The following is a 24523-nucleotide window of genomic DNA, read 5'->3' on the forward strand; positions in this document are numbered from 1 at the left end:
TGTGAAGAAGTTTAAAGCCGGATTTGGATACAAAAGATTTCCCAAGCTTTAAACATCCCAAGGAGCACTGTGCAAGCGATAATATTGAAATGGAAGGAGTATCAGACCACTGCAAATCTACCAAGACCTGGCCGTCCCTCTAAACTTTCAGCTCATACAAGGAGAAGACTGATCAGAGATGCAGCCAAGAGGCCCATGATCACTCTGGATGAACTGCAGAGATCTACAGCTGAGGTGGGAGACTCTGTCCATAGGACAACAATCAGTCGTATATTGCACAAATCTGGCCTTTATGGAAGAGTGGCAAGAAGAAAGCCATTTCTTAAAGATATCCATAAAAAGTGTCGTTTAAAGTTTGCCACAAGCCACCTGGGAGACACACCAAACATGTGGAAGAAGGTGCTCTGGTCAGATGAAACCAAAATTGAACTTTTTGGCAACAATGCAAAACATTATGTTTGGCGTAAAAGCAACACAGCTCATCACCCTGAACACACCATCCCCACTGTCAAACATGGTGGTGGCAGCATCATGGTTTGGGCCTGCTTTTCTTCAGCAGGGACAGGGAAGATGGTTAAAATTGATGGGAAGATGGATGGAGCCAAATACAGAACCATTCTGGAAGAAAACCTGATGGAGTCTGCAAAAGGCCTGAGACTGGGACGGAGATTTGTCTTCCAACAAGACAATGACCAAAACATTAAAAAAAATCTACATTGGAATGGTTAAAAATAAAAAATATCCAGGGGTTAGAATGGCCAAGTCAAAGTCCAGACCTGAATCCAATCGAGAATCTGTGGAAAGAACTGAAAACTGCTGTTCACAAATGCTCTCCATCCAACCTCACTGAGCTCGAGCTGTTTTGCAAGGAGGAATGGGAAAAAATGTCAGTCTCTCGATGTGCAAAACTGATAGAGACATACCCCAAGCAACTTACAGCTGTAATCGCAGCAAAAGGTGGCGCTACAAAGTATTAACTTAAGGGGGTTGAATAATTTTGCAAGCCCAATTTTTCAGTTTTTGATTTGTTAAAAAAGTTTGAAATATCCAATAAATGTCGTTCCACTTCATGATTGTGTCCCACTTGTTGTTGATTCTTCACAAAAGAATACAGTTTTATATCTTTATGTTTGAAGCCTGAAATGTGGCAAAATGTCGCAAAGTTCAAGGGGGCCGAATACTGTATATATGTATATTTGTAGTGAGTGACTGGATGTATTACTACACCATCCAAAGCATTTTTAATTACTTCACCATGCTCAAAGGATATTCAATGTCTACTAATAGGTGCCCTTATTTGCGAGGCATTGGAAAACCTCCCTTGTCTCTGTTGTTAAATCATTCATTGCTTGACTGCAGAGGGGCCTTACAGATAATTGTGTGTGGGGTACAGAGATTGGATAGTCATTCAAAAATCATGTTAAACACTTTTATTGCACACATAATCGATGAAAATGTATGTGACTTAAGCAACATTTTACTCCTGAACTTATTTAAGTTTGCCATAACAAAGGGCTTGAATACTTATTGACTCAAGATATTTCAGCTTTTCATTTTTAATTAATTAGTTAAAATTTCTAAAAACATAATTTCACCTTGACATTTTGGGGTATGATGTGTAGGCCAAAATCTAAATGTAATCCATTTTAAATTCAGGCAGTAACACAACAAATGTGGAAAAAGTAAAGGGGTGTGAATACTTTGTCGAGTGTTTGTGTTCTTTTGCCCATCTTAATCTTTTCTTTTTATTGGCCAGTCTGAGATATGGACTTTTCTTTGCAACTCTGCCTAGAAGGCCAGCATCCCAGAGTCACCTCTTCACTGTTGACGTTGAGACTGGTGTTTTGCGGATACTATTTAATGAAGCTGCCAGTCGAGAACGTGTAAGGCGTTGTCACGCCCTGACCATAGTAAGCTGTTTATTCTCTATGTTGTTTGGGGAGTGATAGTGACTAGGGTGGGTCATCTAGGTTTTTTGTATGTCTATTTTGGCCTGATATGGTTCCCAATCAGAGACAGCTGTTTATCGTTGTCTCTGATTGGGGATCATATTTAGGTAGCCATTTCCTCATTTGTGTTTGTGGGATCTTGTCTACATTGAGTTGCCTGAGTGCACACCAGTAGCTTCACATTTAGTCTATGCTTTATTGTTTTGGTGAGTTTCAGTTTATTAAAAATATGTGGAACTCTATTCACGCTGCGCCTTGGTCTACTCATTACGACGAACTTGACAGGCGTCTGTTTCTCAAACTAGACACTTTAAAGTACTTGGCTTCTGTGAGCAAAATTGCACGATTACGTTATAATACTTTTATTGCATGGTTGTTTTATGCAAAAGAATAGAGGGTTCTTACAACTCTGTGTCTGTGTGAACTGAAAGTGGGCCTCTGGGAGATGACTCTGACAGGAGATTTACGATGTCCTTTGTGTGTTAACCTAAAGAGACTGCATCCCAGAGCATGAGTTAATGTTTTTGTTGTATAAGGTACCAGGGAGAGATGACCCAAGGGCCAGACCTTAGTCTCTACACAAAGAGAACTGTTTTTACAGCAGATACTGTCTGCTGTGAATTATAAGTATTTTTCATACACATCTTAACCTTGGGTGGGCCTCCCGGGTGGTTAAGGGTGCTGTACTGCAGCGCCAGCTGTGCCACCAGAGACTCTGGGTTCGCGCCCAGGCTCTGTCGCGACCGGGAGGTCCGTGGGGCGACGCACAATTGGCCTAGCGTCGTCCGGGTTAGGGAGGGGTTGGCCGGTAGGGATATCCTTGTCTCATCGCGCACCAGCGACTCCTGTGGCGGGCCGGGCGCAGTGCACGCTAACCAAGGTTGCCATGTGCACGGTGTTTCCTCCGACACATTGGTGCGGCTGGCTTCCGGGTTGGATGCGCGCTGTGTTAAGAAGCAGTGCGGCTTGGTTGGGTTGTGTATCGGAGGACGCACGACTTTCAACCTTCGTCTCTCCTGAGCCCGTACGTGAGTTGTAGCGATGAGACAAGATAGTAGCTACTAAACAATTGGATACCACGAAATTGGGGAGAAAATGGGGTAATTCTTTTAAAAATAAAGATAAAAATCTTAACCTTGTGACCCACTCCATACATCTGTTGTTTGTCATGTAGACTGAAAGGGGTGTATCTTGGCTATAAAAGACCTTTGTCTCTGGGCTCTCAATGACTCATCTGAGGGTGATTCGTCGACCAGCCATCATTATCGTAGAGCACTCAATCGATGTGTGTGTTGTATTGACCTGCTCCTTTATTAATAAGTGAATAAAGATTTTGTTTAAATATTACTCTGACTTGTGTGATAAGTTTGTCTCTCCTCATTTGATTGTAAAGAAATTAACCACCACACCTCTTGCTCAGTTGTGCACCGGGGCCTCCCACTCCTCTTTCTGTTCTGGTTAAAGCCAGTTTGAACTGTTCTGTGACGGGTGTAATACACAGCGTTGTACGAGATCTTCAGTTTCTTGGCAATTTCTCGCATGGAATAGCCTTCGTTTCTCAGAACAAGAATGGACTGACGAGTTTCAGAAGAAAGTTCTTTGTTTCTGGCCATTTTGAGCCTGTAATCGAACCCACAAATGCTGATGCTCCAAATACTCAACTAGTCTAAATAATTGCTGCTTTAATCAGAACAAAAGTTTCCAGCTGTGCTAACATAATTGCAAAAGGGTTTTCTAATGATCAATTAGCCTATTAAAATTATAAACTTGGATTAGCTAACAACGTGCCATTGGAACACTGTGATGGTTGCTGATAATGGGCCTCTGTGTGCCTATGTAGATGTTCAATAACAATCATCTGTTTCCAGCTACAATAGTCATTTACAACATTTACAATGTCTGCACTGTATTTCTGATCAATTTGATATTTTAATGGACAAAAAAATGCTTTTCTTTCAAAAACAAGGACATTTCTAAGTGACTCCAAACTTTTGAACGGTAGTATATAAAGAAAATGGCAAGCATCCAATCAGTATCAGCCATGGTACAAGGCCTATTGTAATTTTTAGAAGACAAAATAAGAACATACACTATATATACAAAAGTATGTGGACAACCCTTCAAATTGGTGGATTCGGCTATTTCGGGCCACCTGTTTTAAATATATATATTTCACCTTTTACTTAACCAGGTAAGCTAGTCGAGAACAAGTTCTCATTTGCAACTGCGACCTGGCCAAGATAAAGCATAGCAGTTCGACACAACAACCCAGAGTTACACATGGAATGAACAAAACAGTCAATAATACAGTAGAAAAAAGAAAAAGTCTATATACAGTGAGGTCAAATAAGGGAGTTAAGGCAATAAATAGGCCATGGTAGTGACGTAATTACAATATGGCAATTAAACACTGGAATGGTAGATGTGCAAAAGATGGATGTGCAAGTTGAGATACTATATGCATATTTAAGATAGTGAGGAAGGCACTTTTAAAGAATAACCAGGCATCCTCTACTGTCGGGATGAGGTCAATGTCGGTCCAGGATACCCCGGCCAGGTAGATTAGAAAGGCCTGCTCACAGAAGTGTTTTAGGGAGCATTTGACAGTGATGAGGGGTGGTCGTTTGCTCGCAGACCCATTACGGATGCTGTTGCTGACAGGTGTATAAAATCGAGCACACCGCCATGCAATCTCCATAGACAAACATTGGCAGTAGAATGGCCTTACTAAAGAGCTCAATGACTTTCAATGTGGCACTCCCAAACTGCCTCTGGAAGCAATGTCAGCACAACAATGGTTCGTCGGGAGCATCATTAAATGGGTTTCCATGGCCGAGCAGCCACACACAAGCCTAAGATCACCATGAGCAATGCCAAGCGTCGGCTGGAGTGATGTAAAGTTTGCCACCATTGGACTCTGGAGCAATGGAAACGCGTTCTCTGGAACGGACTAATCTTGGTTTGGCGGATTCCAGGACACTGATGTTGGCCGATTAGGCCTGGCTTGCAGTCAGCGTTCCAATTCAACCCAAAGGTGTTTAATGGGCTTGAGGTCAGGGCTCTGTGCAGGCCAATCAAGTTTTTCCACACCGATCTCAACAAACCATTTCTGTAAGTACCTTGCTTTGTGCATGGGGGCATTGTCATGCTGAATCAGGAAAGGGCCTTCCCCAAACTGTTGCCACAACGTTGTAAGCACAGAATTGTCTGGAATGTCATTGTATGCTGTAGTGTTAGGATTTCCCTTCCCTGGAACTAAGGGGCCTAGCCCAAACAATGAAAAACAGTCCCAGACCATTATTACTCCTCCACCAAACTTTACAGTTAACACTATGCATTCGGGCAGGTAGCGTTCTCCTGGCATCTGAATAAACGTCCGTCAGACTGCCAGATGGTGAAGTATGATTCATCACTCCAAAGAACACATTTCCACTGCTCCAGAGTCCAATGGTAGCGAGCTTTACATCACTCCAGCCGACTTAGGCTTGTGTGCGGCTGCTCAGCCATGGAAACCAATTTCATAAAGCTGGCGAACAGTTCTTGTGCTGATGTTCTGATGTTCTGTGAGCTTGTGTGGCCTACCACTTTGTGGCTGATCCGTTCTTGCTCCTAGAGGTTTCCACTTCACGATGAAAGCATTTACAGTTGACTGGGGCAGATCTTGCAGGGCAGAAATTTGATGAAGTGACTTGTTGGAAAGCTGGCATCCTATGACAGTGCCCCCTTGAAAGTCACTGAGCTCTTCAGTAAGGCCATTCTGCTGCCAATGTTTGTCTATAGAGATTGCATGGCTGTGTGTTCGATGTTATACACCTGTCAGCAACGGGTGTGGCTGAAATAGCCAAATCCACTAATTTGTCCACATACTTTTGTGTATATAGTGTACCATCTGTGCATAATTGGCTATACTCTACTTATAAGCATCTTATGGCGATGACTATCTCAGATGACCATGAAAGTCAGAACGCTCCAATACAGGTAGGTGTGTGTGTGTGTGTGTGTGTGTGTGTGTGTGTGTGTGTGTGTGTGTGTGTGTGTGTGTGTGTGTGTGTGTGCGTGCGTGCGTGCGTGCGTGCGTGCGTGCGTGCGTGCGTGCGTGCGTGCGTGCGTGCGTATTGGCATGCTTAAACTGTGAAGGGATATTGTAGATGATGCCTAATTAGGTAGTTAGGTGTCAGAGCTGTGACCTGAGTTATGAGAGGGAGACTTCTCTGCCCTCCTCGGGGTGACTTTGGCACCTCTACTCCACAGAGCCCGCAATGCTCAGCAGAGTGACAGGTAACCCGCCTAACCCCAACACACACACCCCAGGACAGGAACCGATGTCAGCCATGTGGGAGTCTCCTTCCAGTCCCCAACACGTTTTTTTCTGACCTTAAAGTTATAAGTTGAATTCACATCCCATGTCATTGGTATGGTATTTCTGCCTAAACCTCAAATGAATAGAAAAGATCAGAGCTGAATAAAATCCTGAATTTGCACCTCTTATCTTTACCATTCTCTTTGGATTGAATCATATGGATCTACATAACAGGTTGCCTGGGACATGGACTTATTGCATAAGTACACTACAGTTTTGATGTTGAAAACATCTCAAAGTGAGCAGCACCTCCAACGTTTGGTAAGGCACCTCAGTCACCTCTCTCTGACTCTGTCCAAGCACAGTTCAACAGTGACACCTGTCGGGAAAAGTCTGTAATCTATTGCCCAGAAATTGTTTTTCCTTTCCCGCGTTAGTAAGTGCGCACAATTGTACAAACCGCATATGTAACAACTTTATGACATAATCTTATTACATATAAATCTAATATAATATATATTTTTTTAAATAACGAATTATGTGACTGAAAGTCCAATAAAGATACAGCAATCTTTCATATCATATACCAGTGTGTTTTTACATGGCACATTTTACACAACAGCTAATTTCATAATATACTATGAAACCGCATAGCTATTATTATCTTCTGTGTATATTATCTGTCTAATCGGATCACAAGGAACTGCATGTTGCACGGGTGTTCTGCACGGCCATAGTTATCTTCCGTACACAGACGGGCGGAGCGATGTGGGCAGAGTCTTGTTGTAACGCAGTTCGGCATCTGCAAGGCATATGACGGATTCTGCTTCATAAACAACACACGTAAGTGCAATGAATATGCGCCTCGAATAACAAACTATTGGCATAAAATACATATGATATTATTCCCTTGTCGTCAGTGTCGATTTTAGAATGGAAATCTTGGTGGGGCAAAAAACAACATGTGGTATGCAATTCCAGCAAAGCCACTACACAACCCAAAACAACGCTAAACAATACATGAATTGCACTATAATGGTGACAAATGTTTCCCACAAACTGTTAGAGCCTACATAAAGCTGTCCCAACAGCAGAGTCCCAAAACCTCACAACTGCTACACCTGGCTATCAACGGAGCCTTGTCTTGCAGCGAAAGAGTTCATTCTGTCTCTTTTACGGCCTTTAAAAAAAAACATAGCTGATATGTCTGACTTGGTTAATCCTCCTGTTGTGTTCGTTTCATGTTAATTAATTCTGTGTTCCCGGTCCAAATTGCCGCACAATTATAGCTGATTATAAATCCATAATAATAAATATATGATCACCTAATGTTGTGTTAGATATTTTATAAACTTAAGTTCTTGTGAACATTACAAGTTTACAAGAACATTACAACTTCCATTTGCTATTTATGGCCTGTAGGCCTCATTGACCTGAGCTCATACAACTAGTTTTTGAGTAAAAGAAACACATCATGTATGGATTATTTTGACTTTAACAAATTCTCAGATGAAACATATTGTGATATTTATCACAGACTACTTTGTGTCCAAGTTTAATAAGGACTCTCTCCTCTTCTCCAGTGTCATGATCAAAAATATGATCAAGAGCCTCACATACAGTATATCGTTTGGTCATTGTGTTGCCACAGAATTAATTGTGAGCAAGACCCCAAAAAAAGCTTTATATACAATAGCTGCAAGAAAAGTTCTATATATTGTTGAAACAATGTTGCGATTGCTTGTGAGAATGCCACAGGTGTGTTTCCCTGGGGGAAAGATTCTATTGGGAAAAGGTTCCCGTGGGGGTTGCCATGGAAGCCAAGAAGGGGAGTGTGTGTGTGTGTGTGCGTGTGTGTGTGTGTGTGTGTGTGTGTGTGTGTGTGTGTGTGTGTGTGTGTGTGTGTGTGTGTGTGTGTGTCAAACACATCCATGTGGGGGCTGGGAGGAGAAGTGTGTCCATCTGATGAATGGGCATGTGCCGGAACTCAATTTTATACACTAATTGTAGTCTCACCCATCTAATGACTGGGAACACCATAGGTATACAAAGGTTAAATAAAACACCCAAAATTTTATGAAAATCATCCAAATGTGTTTTGTGTGTTCAGATGCCCTGTGTGGACAAAGTCATGGAACCATATGACAATTAAATTAACTACATTTTTCAGAGAGAGAACTGTAAATCGGTCCAATTCGACTGGAACACAGCAGGAGGGTTAAACAAGTGTGGTTTCTACTGACAATTGATGTATAAACTATGGCATAAGTGGACGACAAGCAGAAAAGAGGCAATCTGTCATTTCGATTAAGACATTAATGAGCGAGCTAGGACGGACGTAGTAAATATAACTGTTTGTTCAGCACTTTTGAAATATACAGCAACAGAATTCAGAACATGGGCCATTCTTACAGTGTTCTCCCTGTACACCAAGTCAGAACCATAGGATAAATAAAGGGGGCATGTAAACAATGAAAGCTCTTACAATATTCACTGATTACATTTCTCTTAAACAGTGTGTGCACCACCAAGTCAGAACAGTAGGCAAAATTAAGAGTGGAAAATAGACCAAATTATTAGGGTGAGGCACATGGGCTACTAAAAGCTTACTACACAACATACACTTAGTATTACTTTCTTAGCTACAGTATACATATCTCCCTGGCATATTACATCATTTATGCAGCAGCATACAAGACATTAGACTCACCTTGTTGTGCTGTGCTCACTTGAACAGGAAGGTGGCGTGGCGGTCCTTCGTGGGCAGATTTGATCATCAAACTTTGTCATCAATGTCTGGCATTCTCTGGATTTATGGTGCTTTCGAGACAACTGGGAACTCAGGGGAAAAAATGGTAGAATCATAATAACGTCAGTAATGTTCAGGTTGTAGCTCTAGAAAGATGCCCGAGTTCCGAATGTACAATTTCGAGTTGGATGAAAGTTCAAAACGTTTTTCCCCGAGTTTCCAATTGTCTTGAACTCACAAAAGTCTGATTTTGCATTTCAGAGTTAACAGTTGTTTTGAGCGCGGCACAAATCATGCTTCATTGACAGCATGGCCAATGTTGAATGTTTATCATTTTAAAACTAGGAAAAGAGCCACTCCACCACACAGCCACTCCACTGAATAGCAGGCTAATGATTGCTTTGTAATAATTGCAGTTAGCCACTGATTCCTTCCAAACCACTCATTGTTGAATTTGAGATTTCCAACATTTCCAATGTTTATGTCCAATGGCAAATGAGCCCCAATACATTTTATCTATAATTTCTCTTCATATGACAAGGATTAAAAAGGATTTGCCAGTAGATTGTCGACTTGATTCATGATGATGACGGCTAGCTAAAAAATGTTAAAGTATGATGTTGACATGATCAGTCCAATCAAGGCTATTGTGCAAAAAGCTACTGTACGTATAACGTGATTTGACGTAATATTATCTGTGGCCAATGACATTGAGCCTTCTTGGATGAGCCCTTCTAATGTAACTCTATGGCATCACTCAAGGGGCTAGAATTTGAGGTCTCCCCTTAGACTTGGCGGTGACGTAGTGTCCCCATGAGTGACAGAACACTGAGCCAATGACGTCGCAACGCTCTGTATTTTCTGCTGGCTTGCCCCACCACCACAAAAAGCACTGAGCTAGGCTGAAACACCTGCATTTTGGAGCTGCCTTACTCAAGAAAACAAAAAAAAGACCATGTTTATATGCAGCGTTATTAACTAAATGATGTATATATCTTTTTTTACATGGTTTGCAAACTGATATGTGACACGTTTAATGCCAAAATAACATGCAAAACAGGAAGGGCCCCCTCCCCCCAAAAACATACTAAAATGCAGGCCTCAAAACAGGTGTGACTCTGCCCTGAATGACAAGTCGCCACTGCTTGTCGTGCTGTTTGGCAGTGTTAAATAAATGCATTTCTTACACATAAGTATGTGGACACCTTCAAATAAGTGGATTCGGCTATTTCAGCCACACCCATTGCTGACAGGCGTATAAAATCAAGCACACAGCCAAGCAATCTCTATAGACAAACATTGGCAATAGAATGGCCTTACTGAAGAGCTCCATGACTTTCAACGTGGCACCGTTGTAGGATGCCACCTTTCCAACAAGTCAGTTCGTCGAATTTCTGCCCTGCAAGAGCTGCCCTGGTCAAATGTAAATGCTGTTATTGTGAAGTGGAAAAGTCTAGGAACAACAATGGCTCAGCCGCGAAGTGGTAGGCCTCACAAGCTTGGTGGTGGAGGAATAATGGTCTGAGGCTGACTGTCTGACTGGCATGACAATGCCCCCGTGCACAAATCGAGGTCCATACAGAAATGGTTTGTCTAGATCGGTGTGGAAGGACTTGACTGGCCTGCACAGAGCATTAAACACCTTTGGAATTAATTGGAACGCCGACTGAGCCAGATCTAATCGCCCAACATCAGTGCCCAACCTCACTAATGCTCTTGTGGCTGAATGGAATCAAGTCCCCGCAGCAGTGTTGCAACATATAATGGAAAGCCTTCCCAGAAGAGTGGAGGCTGTTATAGCAGCAAAGGGGAGACCAACTCCATATTAATGGTCATGATTTTGGAATGAGATGTTCGACAAGCAGGTGTCCACATAGTTTTGGCCTCAGTCTATAAAAAAGTGGTCAGACGAAGCAGATGCTAAACTACAGGACTGTTTTGCTATCACAGACTGGAACATGTTCTGGGACTCTTCCGATGGCATTGAGGAGTACACCACATCAGTCAACCAGAAGCCATGGATTACAGGCAACATTCGCACTGAGATGAGAGCTGCCGCCTTCAAGAAATCCTGCTATGCCCTGCGAAGAACCATCAAACAGGCAAAGCGTCAATACAGGGCTAAGATTGAATCATACTACACCGGCTCCAACGCTCGTCTTATGTGGCAGGGCTTGTAAACTAATACAGACTACAAAGAGAAGCACAGCCGCGAGCTGACCAGTGACACAAGCCAAATCACTTCTATGCTCGCTTCGAGGCAAGCAACACTGAGGCATGCAGGAGAGCATCAACTGTTCCGGACGGCTGTGTGATCACAGTCTTCATAGCCGACGTGAGTAAGACCTTTAAACAGGTCAACATACACAAGGCTGCGGGGCCAGACGGATTACCAGGACGTGTGCTCCGGGCATGTTCTGACCAACTGGCAGGTGTCTTCACTGACATTTTCAACATGTCCCTGATTGAGTCTGTAATACCAACATGTTTCAAGCAGACCACCATATTCCCTGTGCCCAAGAACACAAAGGCAACCTGCCTAAATGACTACAGACGCGTAGCACTCACGTCCGTAGCCATGAAGTGCTTTGAAAGGTTGGTAATGGCTCACATCAACACCATTATCCCAGAAACCCTAGACCCACTCCCATTTGCACTCCGCCCAAACAGATCCACCGATGATACAATCTCTATTGCACTCCACACTGCCCTTTCCCACCTGGACAAAAGGAACACTTATGTGAGAATGCTATTCATTGACTACAGCTCAGCGTTCAACACTATAGTACCCTCAAAGCTCATCACTAAGCTAAGGATCCTTGGACTAAACACCTCCCTCTAAAACTGGATCCTGGACTTCCTGACAGGCCTCCCCCAGGTGGTGAGGGTAGGTAGCAACACATCTGCCACACTGATCCTCAACACTGGAGCTCCCCAGGGGTGCGTGCTCAGTCCCCTCCTGTACTCCCTGTTCACCCACAACTGCACGACTCCAACACCATCATTAAGTTTGCAGACGACACAACAGTGGTAGGCCTGATCACCGACAACGACGAGACAGCCTATAGAGAGGAGGTCAGAGACCTGGCCAGGTGGTGCCAGAATAACAACCTATCCCTCAACGTAACCAAGACTAAGGAGATGATTGTGGACTACAGAAAAAGGAGGACCGAGCACGCCCCCATTCTCATCGACGGGGCTGTAGTGGAGCAGGTCGAGAGCTTCAAGTTCCTTGGTGTCCACATCAACAACAAACTAGAATGGTCCAAACAAACCAAGACCGTCGTGAAGAGGGCACGACAAAGCCTATTCCCACGACAAAGCCTATCCCCCCCATTTGGCATGGGTCCTGAGATCCTCAAAAGGTTCTACAGCTGCAACATCGAGAGCATGTGATGACTGGTTGCATCACTGCCTGGTACGGCAATTGCTCGGCCTCCGACCGCAAGGCACTACAGAGGGTAGTGCGTACGGCCCAGTACATCACTGGGGCTAAGCTGCCTGCCATCCAGGACCTCTACACCAGGCGGTGTCAGAGGAAGGCCCTAAAAATTGTCAAAGAACCCAGCCACCTCAGTCATAGACTGTTCTCTCTTCTACCGCATGGCAAGCGGTACCGAAGTGCCAAGTCTAGGACAAAAAGGCTTCTCAACAGTTATTACCCCCCACCCCTCTTTTTACGCTGCTGCTACTCTCTGTTTATCATATATGCATAGTCACTTTAACTATACGTTCATGTACATACTACCTCAATTGGGCCGACCAACCAGTGCTCCCGCACATTGGCTAAATGGGCTATCTGCATTGTGTCCCACCCACCACCCGCCAACCCCTCTTTTATGCTACTGATACTCTCTGTTCATCATATATGCATTGTCACTTAAACCATATCTACATGTACATACTACCTCAATCAGCCTGACTAACCGGTGTCTGTATGTAGCCTCGCTACTTTTATAGCCTCGCTACTGTATATAGCCTGTCTTTTTACTGTTGTTTTATTTCTTTACCTACCTATTGTTCGCCTAATACCTTTTTTGCACTATTGGTTAGAGCCTGTAAGTAAGCATTTCACTGTTGCATACACCTGTTGTATTCGGCGCACGTGACAAATAAACTTTGATTTGATGTTGTGTAGTTGGCAGAGGACACTACATCATTTGATATTTGGACAGGGAAAAGGGCATGTGATATTTGAATGGTTGCATGATGAAAATGTAAGGCCAATCCAGAATTTAGTGGCAGTATTACAGCAACAAGTAGTACTCATATATTCAATTTGTCAAATCAAATATTATTTGTCACATACACATGGTTAGTAGATGTTAATGCGAGTGTAGCATAATGTGAAATGCTCCACGAATGATATGGCTATTTGATGTGGATATGGCTCTTGTTTGCATTATAGTGCCATAGTTGAACTTAATATAGTTACTATGAATATATGAAAAAACTATGTAATTACAATGTGTAGTATTAATAGTATGTAATAACAGCCTCAACGCCTCTTCCAGCTCTACAGGTCCAACATGCCTCTTGGCGACATGAGGACACCCCTGCTGTCCAACTCATTTGACACCCCAGAGGAATCCCTGCCCTGTGACCCGGGAAACCCCACAGTGGGCATCCTAGGCTCAGGTGACTACTCCCGCTCCCTGGCTGTGCGATTAGTTGCCTGTGGTTATAGGGTAGTGGTCGGCAGCCGTAACCCAAAGCATATAGCCACCGGACAGTTTCCTGATGGGGTTCAGCTTCTCACACAGCGGGAGGCGATGGTTGGCACAGAGAAAGTTGTCTTTGCTGCTCTCTACCCTGAACACTACCACACCCTGGTGGGGTTGAGGGATGTGCTGGCTGGGAAGGTGCTGGTGGATGTGAGCAACGCCACCAAGCTTAACAGTGGAGAGCCGTCTAACGCTGAGAGGCTGGCAGAGCTGTTCCCAGAGAGCAGAGTGGTGAAGGGCTTCAATGTGGTCTCAGCCTGGGCCCTACAGACTGGAGCTCATGACGGCAGCAGGCGGGTAAGAGAGTAATCATGTATATACTGTACATACAACTCCACACATTATATACAGTGGCAAGAAAAATAATGTGAACCCTTTGGAAATACCTGGATTTCTGCATAAATTGGTCATCAAATTTGATCTGATCTTCATCTAGGTAACAATAATAGACGAAAACAGTCTGCTTAAACTAATAACACACAAAAAATGATCCATGTTCATGTCTTTATTGAACCCGCTGTAAACATTCACAGTGCAGGGTGGGAAAAGTATTTGAACCCTTAATAACTGTTTGACCCTCCTTTGGCAGCAATAACCTCAACCAAACGTTTTCTGTAGTTGCGGATCAGACCTGCAAGGTCAGGAGAAGTTCCTCTTTACAAAATTGTTTCAGTTCAGCAATATTCTTGGGATGTCTGGTGTGAACTGTTCTCTTGAGGTCATGCCACAGCATCTCAATCGGGTTGAGGTCAGGACTGACTGGGCCACTCCAGGAGGCGTATTTTCTTCTGTTGAAGCCATTCTGTTGTTGATTTACGTCTGTGTTTTGGGTTGTTGTCCAGTTGCATCACCCAACTTCTGTTGAGCTTCAATTGGCAGACGGATAGCCTAACATTCTCCTGCAAAATGTCTTGATAAACTTGGGAATTCATTTTTCCGTCGATGATATCAAGCTCTCCAGGCCCTCAGGCAGCAAAGCAGCCCAAAACCATGATGCTCCCTCCACCGTACTTTACAGTTGGGATGAGTTTTGATGTTGGTGTGCTCTGCCTTTTTTTCTCCACACATAGTATTGTGTGTTCCTTCCAAACAACTCAACTGTAGTTTAATCTATCCACAGAATATTTTGCAAGTAGCTCGCTGGAACATCCAGGTGTTCTTTTGCAAACTTCAGATGTACAGCAATGGGGTTTTTTGGACAGCAGTGACTTCTTCCGTAGTGACCTCCCATGAACACCATTCTTGTTTAGTGTTTTACGTATTGTAGACTCGTCAACAGAAATGTTAGCATGTACCAGCATGTTCCAGAGATTTCTGTAAGTCATTAGCTGACACTCTAGGATTATTTTTAACCTCATTGAGAATTCTGCGCTGTGCTCTTGCAGTCATCTTTGCAGGACGGCCACTCCTAGGGAGAGTAGCTACAGTGCTGAGCTGTCTCCATTTACAGACAATTTGTCTTACCGTGGACTGATGAACATCAAGGCTTTGAGAGATACTTTTGTAACCCTTTCCAGCTTTATGCAAGTCTTCTGAGATCTGTTTTGTTCGAGGCATGGTTCACATCAGGCAATGCTTCTTGTGAATAGCAATCAGGCAATGCTTTTTGTGAGTGTTTTTTTATAGGGCAAGGCAGCTCTAACAACATCTCCAATCTCGTCTCATTGGTTGGACTCCAGGTTAGCTGACTCCTGACTCCAATTAGCTTTTGGAGAAGTCAATAGTTTAGGGATTCACATACTTTTTCCAACCTACACTGTGAATGTTTAAAATATGTATTCAATATAGACAAGAAAAATACAATAGTTTGTGTGTTATTGGTTTAAGCACACTATGTTTGTCTATTGTTGTGACTTAGATGAAGGTCAGATCAAATATGATGATCAATTTATGCAGAAATCCAGGTAATTCCAAAGGGTTCACATACTTTTTATTGCCACTATATGTAGTTATAGATTTAGCACACCGACAGGCACTCACCCACACAATGTGAGCCTCAATTTCTCCTAATCAGTCCTCTCCCCCCTGCCCCTCCCAGGTCCTGATCAGCAGTGACTGTCCTGAGGCCAAGAGAACTGTGATCCAGCTGGCTCGCTGTATGAGTTTCCTGGCAGTGGACATGGGAGGCCTTGCTAGCTCTAGGCATGTTGAGGACGCCCCCCTGCGCCTCTTCCCATCCTGGGGCGGCCCCCTAATGGTCACCTTCCTCCTCATCCTTTTCTTCTACGGCTACAACTTCCTGCGTGGTGTTCTCATGCCCTATCTGTCCCGGGGGCAAAACAACTTCTACCAGCTACCCCTGGAGACGGTGAACGAGACGCTACCAGCAGTGGCCCTGGTGATCCTGGCGCTGGTCTACCTCCCGGGACTGTGGGCTGCCACACTGCAGCTGGTCCGGGGAACAAAGTACAGCCACTTCCCCGGCTGGCTGGACCACTGGATGGGGAGACGCAAACAGCTAGGCCTGCTGAGCTTCCTATGTGCCGGGCTGCATGCAGTCTACAGTATGTGTCTGACCCTGCGCAAGGCTTCCCAATACAGGCTGCTGGATGCAGCGTACAGACAGGTGAGTGGTTGGAGTCAGTTGAACAGGTTGAACTCATAGCTAGTTGAACATCTATAATCCATCAGTAGGGGACTATCCAAATAAAATGTTACCAACCGTGGTTGGTGATGTCACTGCTGTGGAGCAGTAGGCCGGGGCTGCATTTTGAACTCTCTATGAGTGTGAACTAGACGTGACAGAGTGTGGCTGAGGACTAATTAACAGACTGACTCCGTTAAGAGCTGCTTCTTGGGGGCAGGATGCTCTCACGCATCCAGCTCTCCCATAGAGCGTTGTTCACAAGTGGGAGAAGGCAGTGCGCGCTCATTAGTTGATCCACAGATTAAGTGTTCCTCTCACACTTTTCTCACAGTCTCCCAGTGTTTTAATGCTTTTAACTGCATCAGCGAATCATTTGGTTTTCCACTAACCGGTCTTTGTGCCCCTTCAGGTGAAGGCAGGAGTGGAGCATTCCTGGGAGGAGCCTCAGGTGTGGAGATCGGACTTTTATCTATCCTCTGGCATTCTGGGACTTGGTGTTCTGACTCTTCTGGCCATCACATCTCTACCCTCGGTGGGTAACGCTCTCAGTTGGAGAGAGTTCACTTTTGTACAGGTGAGTAGCTAACAGCACAATACTTGACACTTTTGTACTGGTGAGTAGCTAACAGCACAATACTTGACACTTTTGTACTGGTGAGTAGCTAACAGCACAATACTTGACACTTTTGTACTGGTGAGTAGCTAACAGCACGATACTTGACACTTTTGTATGCACCTGTAGTTTATTGCAACATTTTGAGCGGTTTTCTATCATGTCTCCAGTCAGGGTTGGGGTACGCTGCCTTGACTCTCTCCATCATGCACACCCTCTTCTTCAGCTGGGACTTTGCTTTCTTCTCATTTGCTTACCCTTACTACATGCCCCCCACATACCTGCTGGCACTGATCCTGCCCTGTCTGGTCCTGGTGGGTCGGCTCTTCCTGGCACTGCCCTGCCTAGCGTTCAGATTGGCAAAGATACGTCGAGGCTGGGAGAGTCCATGCCACCACCCTCCTCAGACCCAAGAGGACACAGCCAATGGCGTTCTGCCCAGGGACTTAAGTGGTGATGTGTGACGGTCCAATCAAGTAGAGACTCAGTGCAAATCCATTTTCTAGCTCTGATGAAAGGGATGGTTTGTTGTACATATTTTGTCTGACACACACTATGGCACTTTTTAATGCAACTTCATTTTTAAATCCAAATAAGAAACAAACTCAAGAAAAGTGTTACTATTTTTCTAGAAACTGAAATACTGAAAGGTTACCTCACAAGTCCAATATACTATCTTCTGTTATGATAAATGATTTGTTTAACTGGGTTAAGAAACATGAACAGAAATATGTATCACTTTCACTGAGTATCATAGCAAGACATTTCATATTTGACTAGACCTCTAAGCTTCTCTTGGGTAAAGTGAAGAAGGATGTGACTACTTTCTGGTCAATTTCAGCATGTTCAAATCTCCAAACCCACTATTCGACAAGATTTACCAACCAGAAGTGCCTGAATTGAGCCTCAACTGAGAAGCTGCACTTGACCCTGAAATAGGAAAAAAAATGATAGACAGAAGTCTGTATAAGGATTAGTGTTAGAGACCTAGTTAATACGGTCCGTCTTTGTTGTTCAGCTGTGTGTTACTGCGCTGTCGCTTCCAGACAGACAGTCTGTGTGCAGTGTTGTGGAATATCTTGAGTCAAATATTTGCACAGATACCGGAACTTGTGAATTCAATTTAGACTTTATTACAAATGCAACAGAGCCGAGCCTTTCCATGGAAAATACTAAATTCTCTAATCACAGAGTTCTGACTTTATAGTTTTTCCCGTCTTTACATTGCACATATAGTCACTCCTTGTATGTACATGAACAACTCCTATTGGCCTTATAGTTCTCCCATCTTTGCATTACGTATAGAATCCCCTCTCTCTATACGAAAATAACTCCTCTTGACATTTCTCCATTATCTTTCCATCTCAGTTCTTGCTTGTTAATGCCCACATCTGACAGCTGAATAGGTTATAATGGTAGCAGGCCCTGTTCATTTTTGTTCCATTCCTTATATAGCCACTCTGTCTTAGCACTTCAAAGTGGACAAAGTGTTTAGACAAACACTGCCTGCTAATATTGGAGTCTTGAGTTTTGCATTAGTTTCGCTACCACAGCAGCTCCAGTCCTAACAACATCATTATGTAAGGAGACTGGACACATCCGTCACAAAACACACAACTACTGTCAACCTGGGAAATGAGCAATTAACTGAAGGAAAGTGTCTTCAGCGCACACATAATGTGCGATATACACTCACCAGCCAGTTTATTAGGTACACCACCCAGTTTATGAAAATGGAGACGGCATTGAGCCAGTCAGTTACAGTTCGATTGAATGTTAAAATGGGCAAAACGAGTAATCTAAGCAACTGAGTGGTATGATCGTCTGGGCCAGGTGCGCCGGATCCAATATCTCAAAAACAGCCTCACTCCTGGGATTTTCACATACGACAATGTCTAGGGTTTACCGAGAATGATGCGACAAACCAAACATGCCCAGTCAGCGGCATTACTGTGGGCGAAAAAAAGCTCGTTGATGAGAGGTCAAAGGAAAATGTCAAGAATCATGCACAGGCGGACCAAAAACAGAAAAATAACTGCGCAGTACAAGTGGTGTGCAGAAAGGTATCGTGGAACGCACAATTCATCGATCCTTGTCTATACTGGGTTCCACTCCGATCAGCTAAAAATAAGATGCTCCATTGGGCACGCAATCACCCACACTGGACAATTGAGTGGAAAAAATCACCGGTTGACAATCCCGGTTCCTGTGGAGTCAGAACTTGGCATGAAGCAGCATGAGTCTATGGACCCATCTTGCCTGGTACAGTGTATAGCTGTGATAAAGGGCCTTTTTGTGATTCATTTGTGTGTGTGTGTAATGCAGTACCGTATTTACTTGTAAAAACTAGAATGAGCAAAGCCAGTGGTTTCTCCTTGGGTAAGAATACATTTCCTTTTTCTATTGAATATTAAAGCTTATATGCCATATTTGGACCCATTTCAGCAAGGGGGGAAATACTTCACTGTACTTATGCAATAAAGCTTTTTAGATGAATCATTTCAAACCAGTGATTTAATTTGGAATCATGTTTACAGTAATAAAACAGGTCTTACAGGAAACTAGTAAGTACAATGAAAATCCATGTAAAACCATAATCATATTCAACACCACCAAATAAATGGAAAGTGCATTTCAGTGGAGAGGCAAAAACATGTTTTATATATATAAATGGCATGTTAAATGAAAATACTTGAAGGTCTGAAGGCACATGTCACCCCCCCAATCTTCCATCCATGTGTATCCTCCATGTCAGATCAGAATCCCCTCTTCCGTGGTGAAGTGGGGGATGAAGGCCAGTAAACACCCTTACCACCAGGCCGGTTGGGGGTTGGCTTTAAAGAGCTTATAATCCTCTTTCCTGAAGAAGGCCAATTCTGTTTCATTTGCTGAAACAAAAAGAAAACAGGAATAAAATAAGACCCTTCACTTTGACAATATTTAATTACCAGGATGTTGCCTGAATGCAGTTCCAACTCATAAAATACACACACAAACGGTCTGAATACTTATGTAAATAAGGTATCTTTTTTATTTTTAAAACACTTGCAAAAAAAAAAAAGTCAAGGGGTCTGAATACTTTCCAAATACACATACAGTACCAGTCAAAAGTTTGGACACATACTCATTCCAGGGTTTTTCTTTGTTTTTTACTATTTTTTAAAATAGTGAAGACATCAAAACTATGAGATAACACATGGAATCATGTAACCAAAAAAAAAAAAAAAAAAAAAAGTTTAACAAATCCAAATATATTTTATATTTGAGATTCTTCAAAGTAACCACCCTTTGCCTTTGACAGCTTTGCATTCTCTCAACCAGCTTCATGGGGGAAGGGGACTATTCCTAGAGCTCCCCGCCCAGCCAAACTGAGCAATTATGGGAGAAGGGCCTTGGTTAGAGAGGTGACCAAGAACACAATGGTCACTGACAGAGCTATAGTTCCTCTGTGGATAATCTTGTTTCTCATGGTCTAAGAGTCCTTCAGGTACCTTTTGGCAAACTCAAAGCAGGCTGTCATGTGCAATTTACTGAGGAGTGGCTTCCGTTTTGCCACTCTACCATAAAGGTCTGATTGGTGGAGTGCTGCAGAGATGGTTGTCCTTCTGGAACGTTCTTATATCTCCACAGAGGAACTCTGGAGCTCAGTCAGAGTGACCATGGGGTTCTTGGTCACCTCCCTAACCAAGGCCCTTCTCCCCCGATTGCTCAGTTTGGCCGGGCGGCGAGCTCTAGGAATAGTCTTGGTGGTTCCAAACTGCTGCAGAAATGTTTTGGTACCCTTCCTCAGTTCTGTGCCTCGACACAAACTTGTCTCAGAGCTCTAAGGACAATTGCTTCAACCTCATGGCTCAGATTTTATTTTTATTATTCCATTTTAGAATAAGGCTGTAATATAACAAAATGTGGAAATAGTCAAGGGGTCTGAATAATTTCCAACGGCACTGTATAATGTATAGCGGTATGCCCCAGGAAGACCCCCATCTAACATGTACAAGACCCCATCTAACATGTACAAAAACAAGATGACTATACCAATGCCCGCATCTCTTAGGGTTAGTCCATCTTGCAGAATAAGCTTGTCATCATCCTCCAAACTCATCACCAACTCATTCGTCTGTAAACAGAACATTTATTATTTTGATTGGCTTTGTAAAACACAATTATTTAGAATAGACAATGGGAGAGATTCAACAGGCTTATTGATATAACTACTGAGTGTATATGTCAGGTGTCAAGGAGGATACCTTTGCTCCATGTGCCTGGTGGATGATCTTCATTGTGTCTTCAAATGATACATTATGTAGAAGTTTAGACATATCAATATACTGCATGTATCAAGAATGCATGCCAAATGGGTCCAACAATGTTTAGTGAAGGATAACCTTGAAATGTTGCATTCTCAGAAGATAATCGACTCCTAAACCCTACCATTAATATTAAATGTCTATGGCACAGGTGTCAAACTCATTCCACAGAGGGCTGAGTGTCTGCAGGTTTTCACTCCTCCCTTGATTGATACATTAAGGTCACTGGAACTCTCCACACCTGGTTGTCTCTGGCTTAATTGAAAGGAAAAATCTGCAGACACCAGACTCTCCATGGAATGAGTTTGACACCCCTGGTCTAGGGGCAGCACCATACGGGGCAATGCCAATGGTAGGGTAGCCACGACTGGACTGGAGCCCCGACGTCACAAAATTAAGTTATAAAAAAATGATTTCAGCACCCAAAGAATAGCCAGCAATTACAAATTACATTGTTCTTTGTAATTGCGTGCTATTCTTTTGATGCTGAAATAAGGTCATTTTTTAAATTAAAAACGTAATCGTATGTAACGTCGGAGCTCCAGTCTGCCCACACTAATCAGCAGAAGCTACTACTGAAAATGCAGCCATAACTTACCGTAGCCAAAATTCTTGAAGGGGGGTGGTAAACCGGCTCTCGTGCTAACTTCTAAAAGGGACAAATCAACATGTATGGAATCAGAAAGGCAGATGATGGAATGTTGAGTAATATTTTTCATAATGTCGGGCGTTCACTCACGGCAATTCAAGAGGCAATTCGGGGCAATTCAAGAGGGTGGTAGAGGTTGGCTCTCGAAATGAATGTAAACGTAATTTTCTTTGCCCTATGTCATAAATGACAACTAATCAGACTTTTCTACAATATTATAACTTTAATATACTTGTACTTGATAGTGTTGAAATAAGAACGTTAATTTGCCGTAACCATTGCTAGTTTAGACTACACCGCTCATGGATGCGTCTCATATTTGGTGTTGTGAGGTGATCCTTGACTTTCATTGCCTGTAACCGCAATCAATCTACGTTGAGAGGAGCCACTTCTATGGCATTTTAATTGGAAATAACACACATATACACACACATTTTAACAGAGGATTTCATTTAGAAAAATGCCATGTTTTCAGCCACTAGCCGGTCAGTTGAGGTTCGAAGTTAGCCGCGGAGCAGCGCCACAGAGTTATATTGAGCAGTTACCACTTTTTGATCATGCATCTAATGACATTCCATTCACTCTAAACATGCTAAATTCTCAGAGTAAATCGTCGGTCACTTTTGAACCATATGGTAGAGACATGGTGTTTGGCCTATTATTTTTCTGACTGAATGTTCTAGTGCATTCACATATTTATATAAACCTTGAATGAATTATGTTATGGGTGAACACCCTACATAATGTTTAGCTAGATACCAAAAAGATAAATCATACTTACCATTTTTCACAAACTGGATAAATTCCTGGACCGTTTGATCTAAATTCACGCCACTAAATACAACTGGCTTGAAATTTCGGTGCTCAAAAGACCTTACCAAACGAACAGTTAGGACTGCCTCGCTGGACATACTGTAGCTAGCACGCTAACGTTAGGTGACTGTTTACTTCTAGCTAGCAAAGCAAATGTCTCTTTACAGTGAAATGTCGACACTGCAGCCCTTTAAGCATATATTGATGCTCACACTAATTTAGAACCCGAGTCGAACCTTTATTGCTAGATACTGGTTAAGATTTGTCTGTTCTTAATAAAGTTTCAACAAATAAACACGCGCTTCCGGGATGACGGCCCTTCCGCAAGAGAAGAGCAAACGAATTTGTGCTCAAAATGCTCAGACTCGATGTGTTGATATGTCTATAATTTCAATATATATATTTGTTCACATAACCTCTGTTTAAAGCTACGGTTGTGTAAAATATTTAAATATGTTCTTGATAAATATGAATACATATTTTAATTGCCAGTAAATCGTTTTTGTCTATGTTTTGTGTCATACTATTCAAATAGTTAAAATATCTGAATATACTTAGTTTTCTTTATGGCCACTCTATTATAGGGACCCGAATGACTACTTAAATCGTCTGTAAATTGGATACAATGCTTTTCCCTTAATGCAGTTCATTATATTTTACTTCCTGTGAAAACGTTATACAAAAAGTACATCTTCATCTGGTAACCACATGGTGTGTACGACATCATCCTAAACCTGCAGCTGCTAGGTTACTTTCCTGGCCAACCTGACAACAACAATTCATCCCTGGTCAATCTAACGTTCCCTCGTGACTGTTATGAGACTCAATAGACAAGGAATGTTGAAATGCTATGGCAGCACCTGCTTGCCAAAAGCACATGATATGGCATATGATATAAGGCTGCCTGAGGGGGAAAGGGAAATAAAGGGGAGGAGTATAACCAAAAATATATCTGATTGGCTTTGATAGCGGGTAATACAGGGACAAAGGGCATACCAGTTTGTAATATAGGCCAACGTGGCAGACACCATAGTAGAGATACATATTTAATTATGTGGCAGACACACACATCCCCATGCCCTACATTAGTGGGACCACTCGTAACAATGAATTGAGAGCTTTGATTGGTTATCTTTACTCACCCCAACCAACGGAGATGTCGCGTGAAGTGCCACTCATTGAATCTACCAATGGAATTGAGGGGGCGGTATAGCCTCAAGCAGTAACGAAAAGCGAGCATGAACAGTCTACCACAGAGTTTCTAAACCCAGAGGACCAACAACAGGATACTTCCGGGAACGCTTCGCGAAGCAAACTCGACAGACCAGACCGGGTTCTGTAAGGTCAATGAGATAAGTGAAACATTCTTCCTTAGTTGTTCATTTTCTCGATTTCTAAAAGGCACAACCTAGATTCTCGCCAATGTCTTAAGTAGCTGAACATGTTATTACTCCAACCTCGTGAATGTGACAGGTTTTCTTTTTATATACAAACAAAAAAGTACAAATTAATCACAAATAAACAGAAACGCAACATAACCACCATACTTGATACACAACACAATATGGCCACACCTGTCCACAAACACACAAAAATACACAGTAGCTTCCACTTACAATACACAAACATACTGTACATTAAATTCCCCTCACATAGAAATGTCATACTCCTCAAGATGGTCAAAATAAGGCTTCCAGACTTTATCGAACACATCCATTCTCTGCACAACCTTATAAAACACTGAATCTAGTGGAATGTAACTACAACTCAGGAGGCTGCTGAGGGGAGGACATCTCATAATAATGTCTGGATACCGTTTCCCCGATTCTACT

The 24523-nt window shown here is 42.9% G+C and overlaps 2 protein-coding genes across 2 annotated transcripts; one reads left to right on the forward strand and one right to left on the reverse strand.

Annotated features, from left to right (window-relative positions):
- Nucleotides 1-7000: 7000 nt before the first annotated feature.
- steap3 (STEAP family member 3, metalloreductase) lies at nt 7001-19418 on the forward strand. The gene is made up of 5 exons (XM_029638647.2): nt 7001-7092; nt 13513-14019; nt 15761-16288; nt 16719-16883; nt 17093-19418. Exons 2-5 carry the CDS (start codon nt 13528-13530, stop codon nt 17384-17386), a joined length of 1479 nt encoding a protein of 492 aa, XP_029494507.1. The 5' UTR covers nt 7001-7092; nt 13513-13527; the 3' UTR covers nt 17387-19418.
- Nucleotides 19419-19560: 142 nt separating this feature from the next.
- Nucleotides 19561-23035, reverse strand: lg3h2orf76 (linkage group 3 C2orf76 homolog). The gene is made up of 5 exons (XM_029638676.2): nt 22660-23035; nt 21828-21878; nt 21170-21207; nt 20958-21039; nt 19561-19810 (listed from the first exon to the last, which is right to left on the reverse strand). The coding sequence occupies exons 1-5, from the start codon at nt 22787-22789 to the stop codon at nt 19731-19733; spliced, it is 381 nt and encodes a 126-aa protein (XP_029494536.1). The 5' UTR covers nt 22790-23035; the 3' UTR covers nt 19561-19730.
- Nucleotides 23036-24523: the final 1488 nt, after the last annotated feature.

Source organism: Oncorhynchus nerka, linkage group LG3, assembly GCF_034236695.1.
Source record: "Oncorhynchus nerka isolate Pitt River linkage group LG3, Oner_Uvic_2.0, whole genome shotgun sequence".
Classification (NCBI taxonomy): domain Eukaryota; kingdom Metazoa; phylum Chordata; class Actinopteri; order Salmoniformes; family Salmonidae; genus Oncorhynchus; species Oncorhynchus nerka.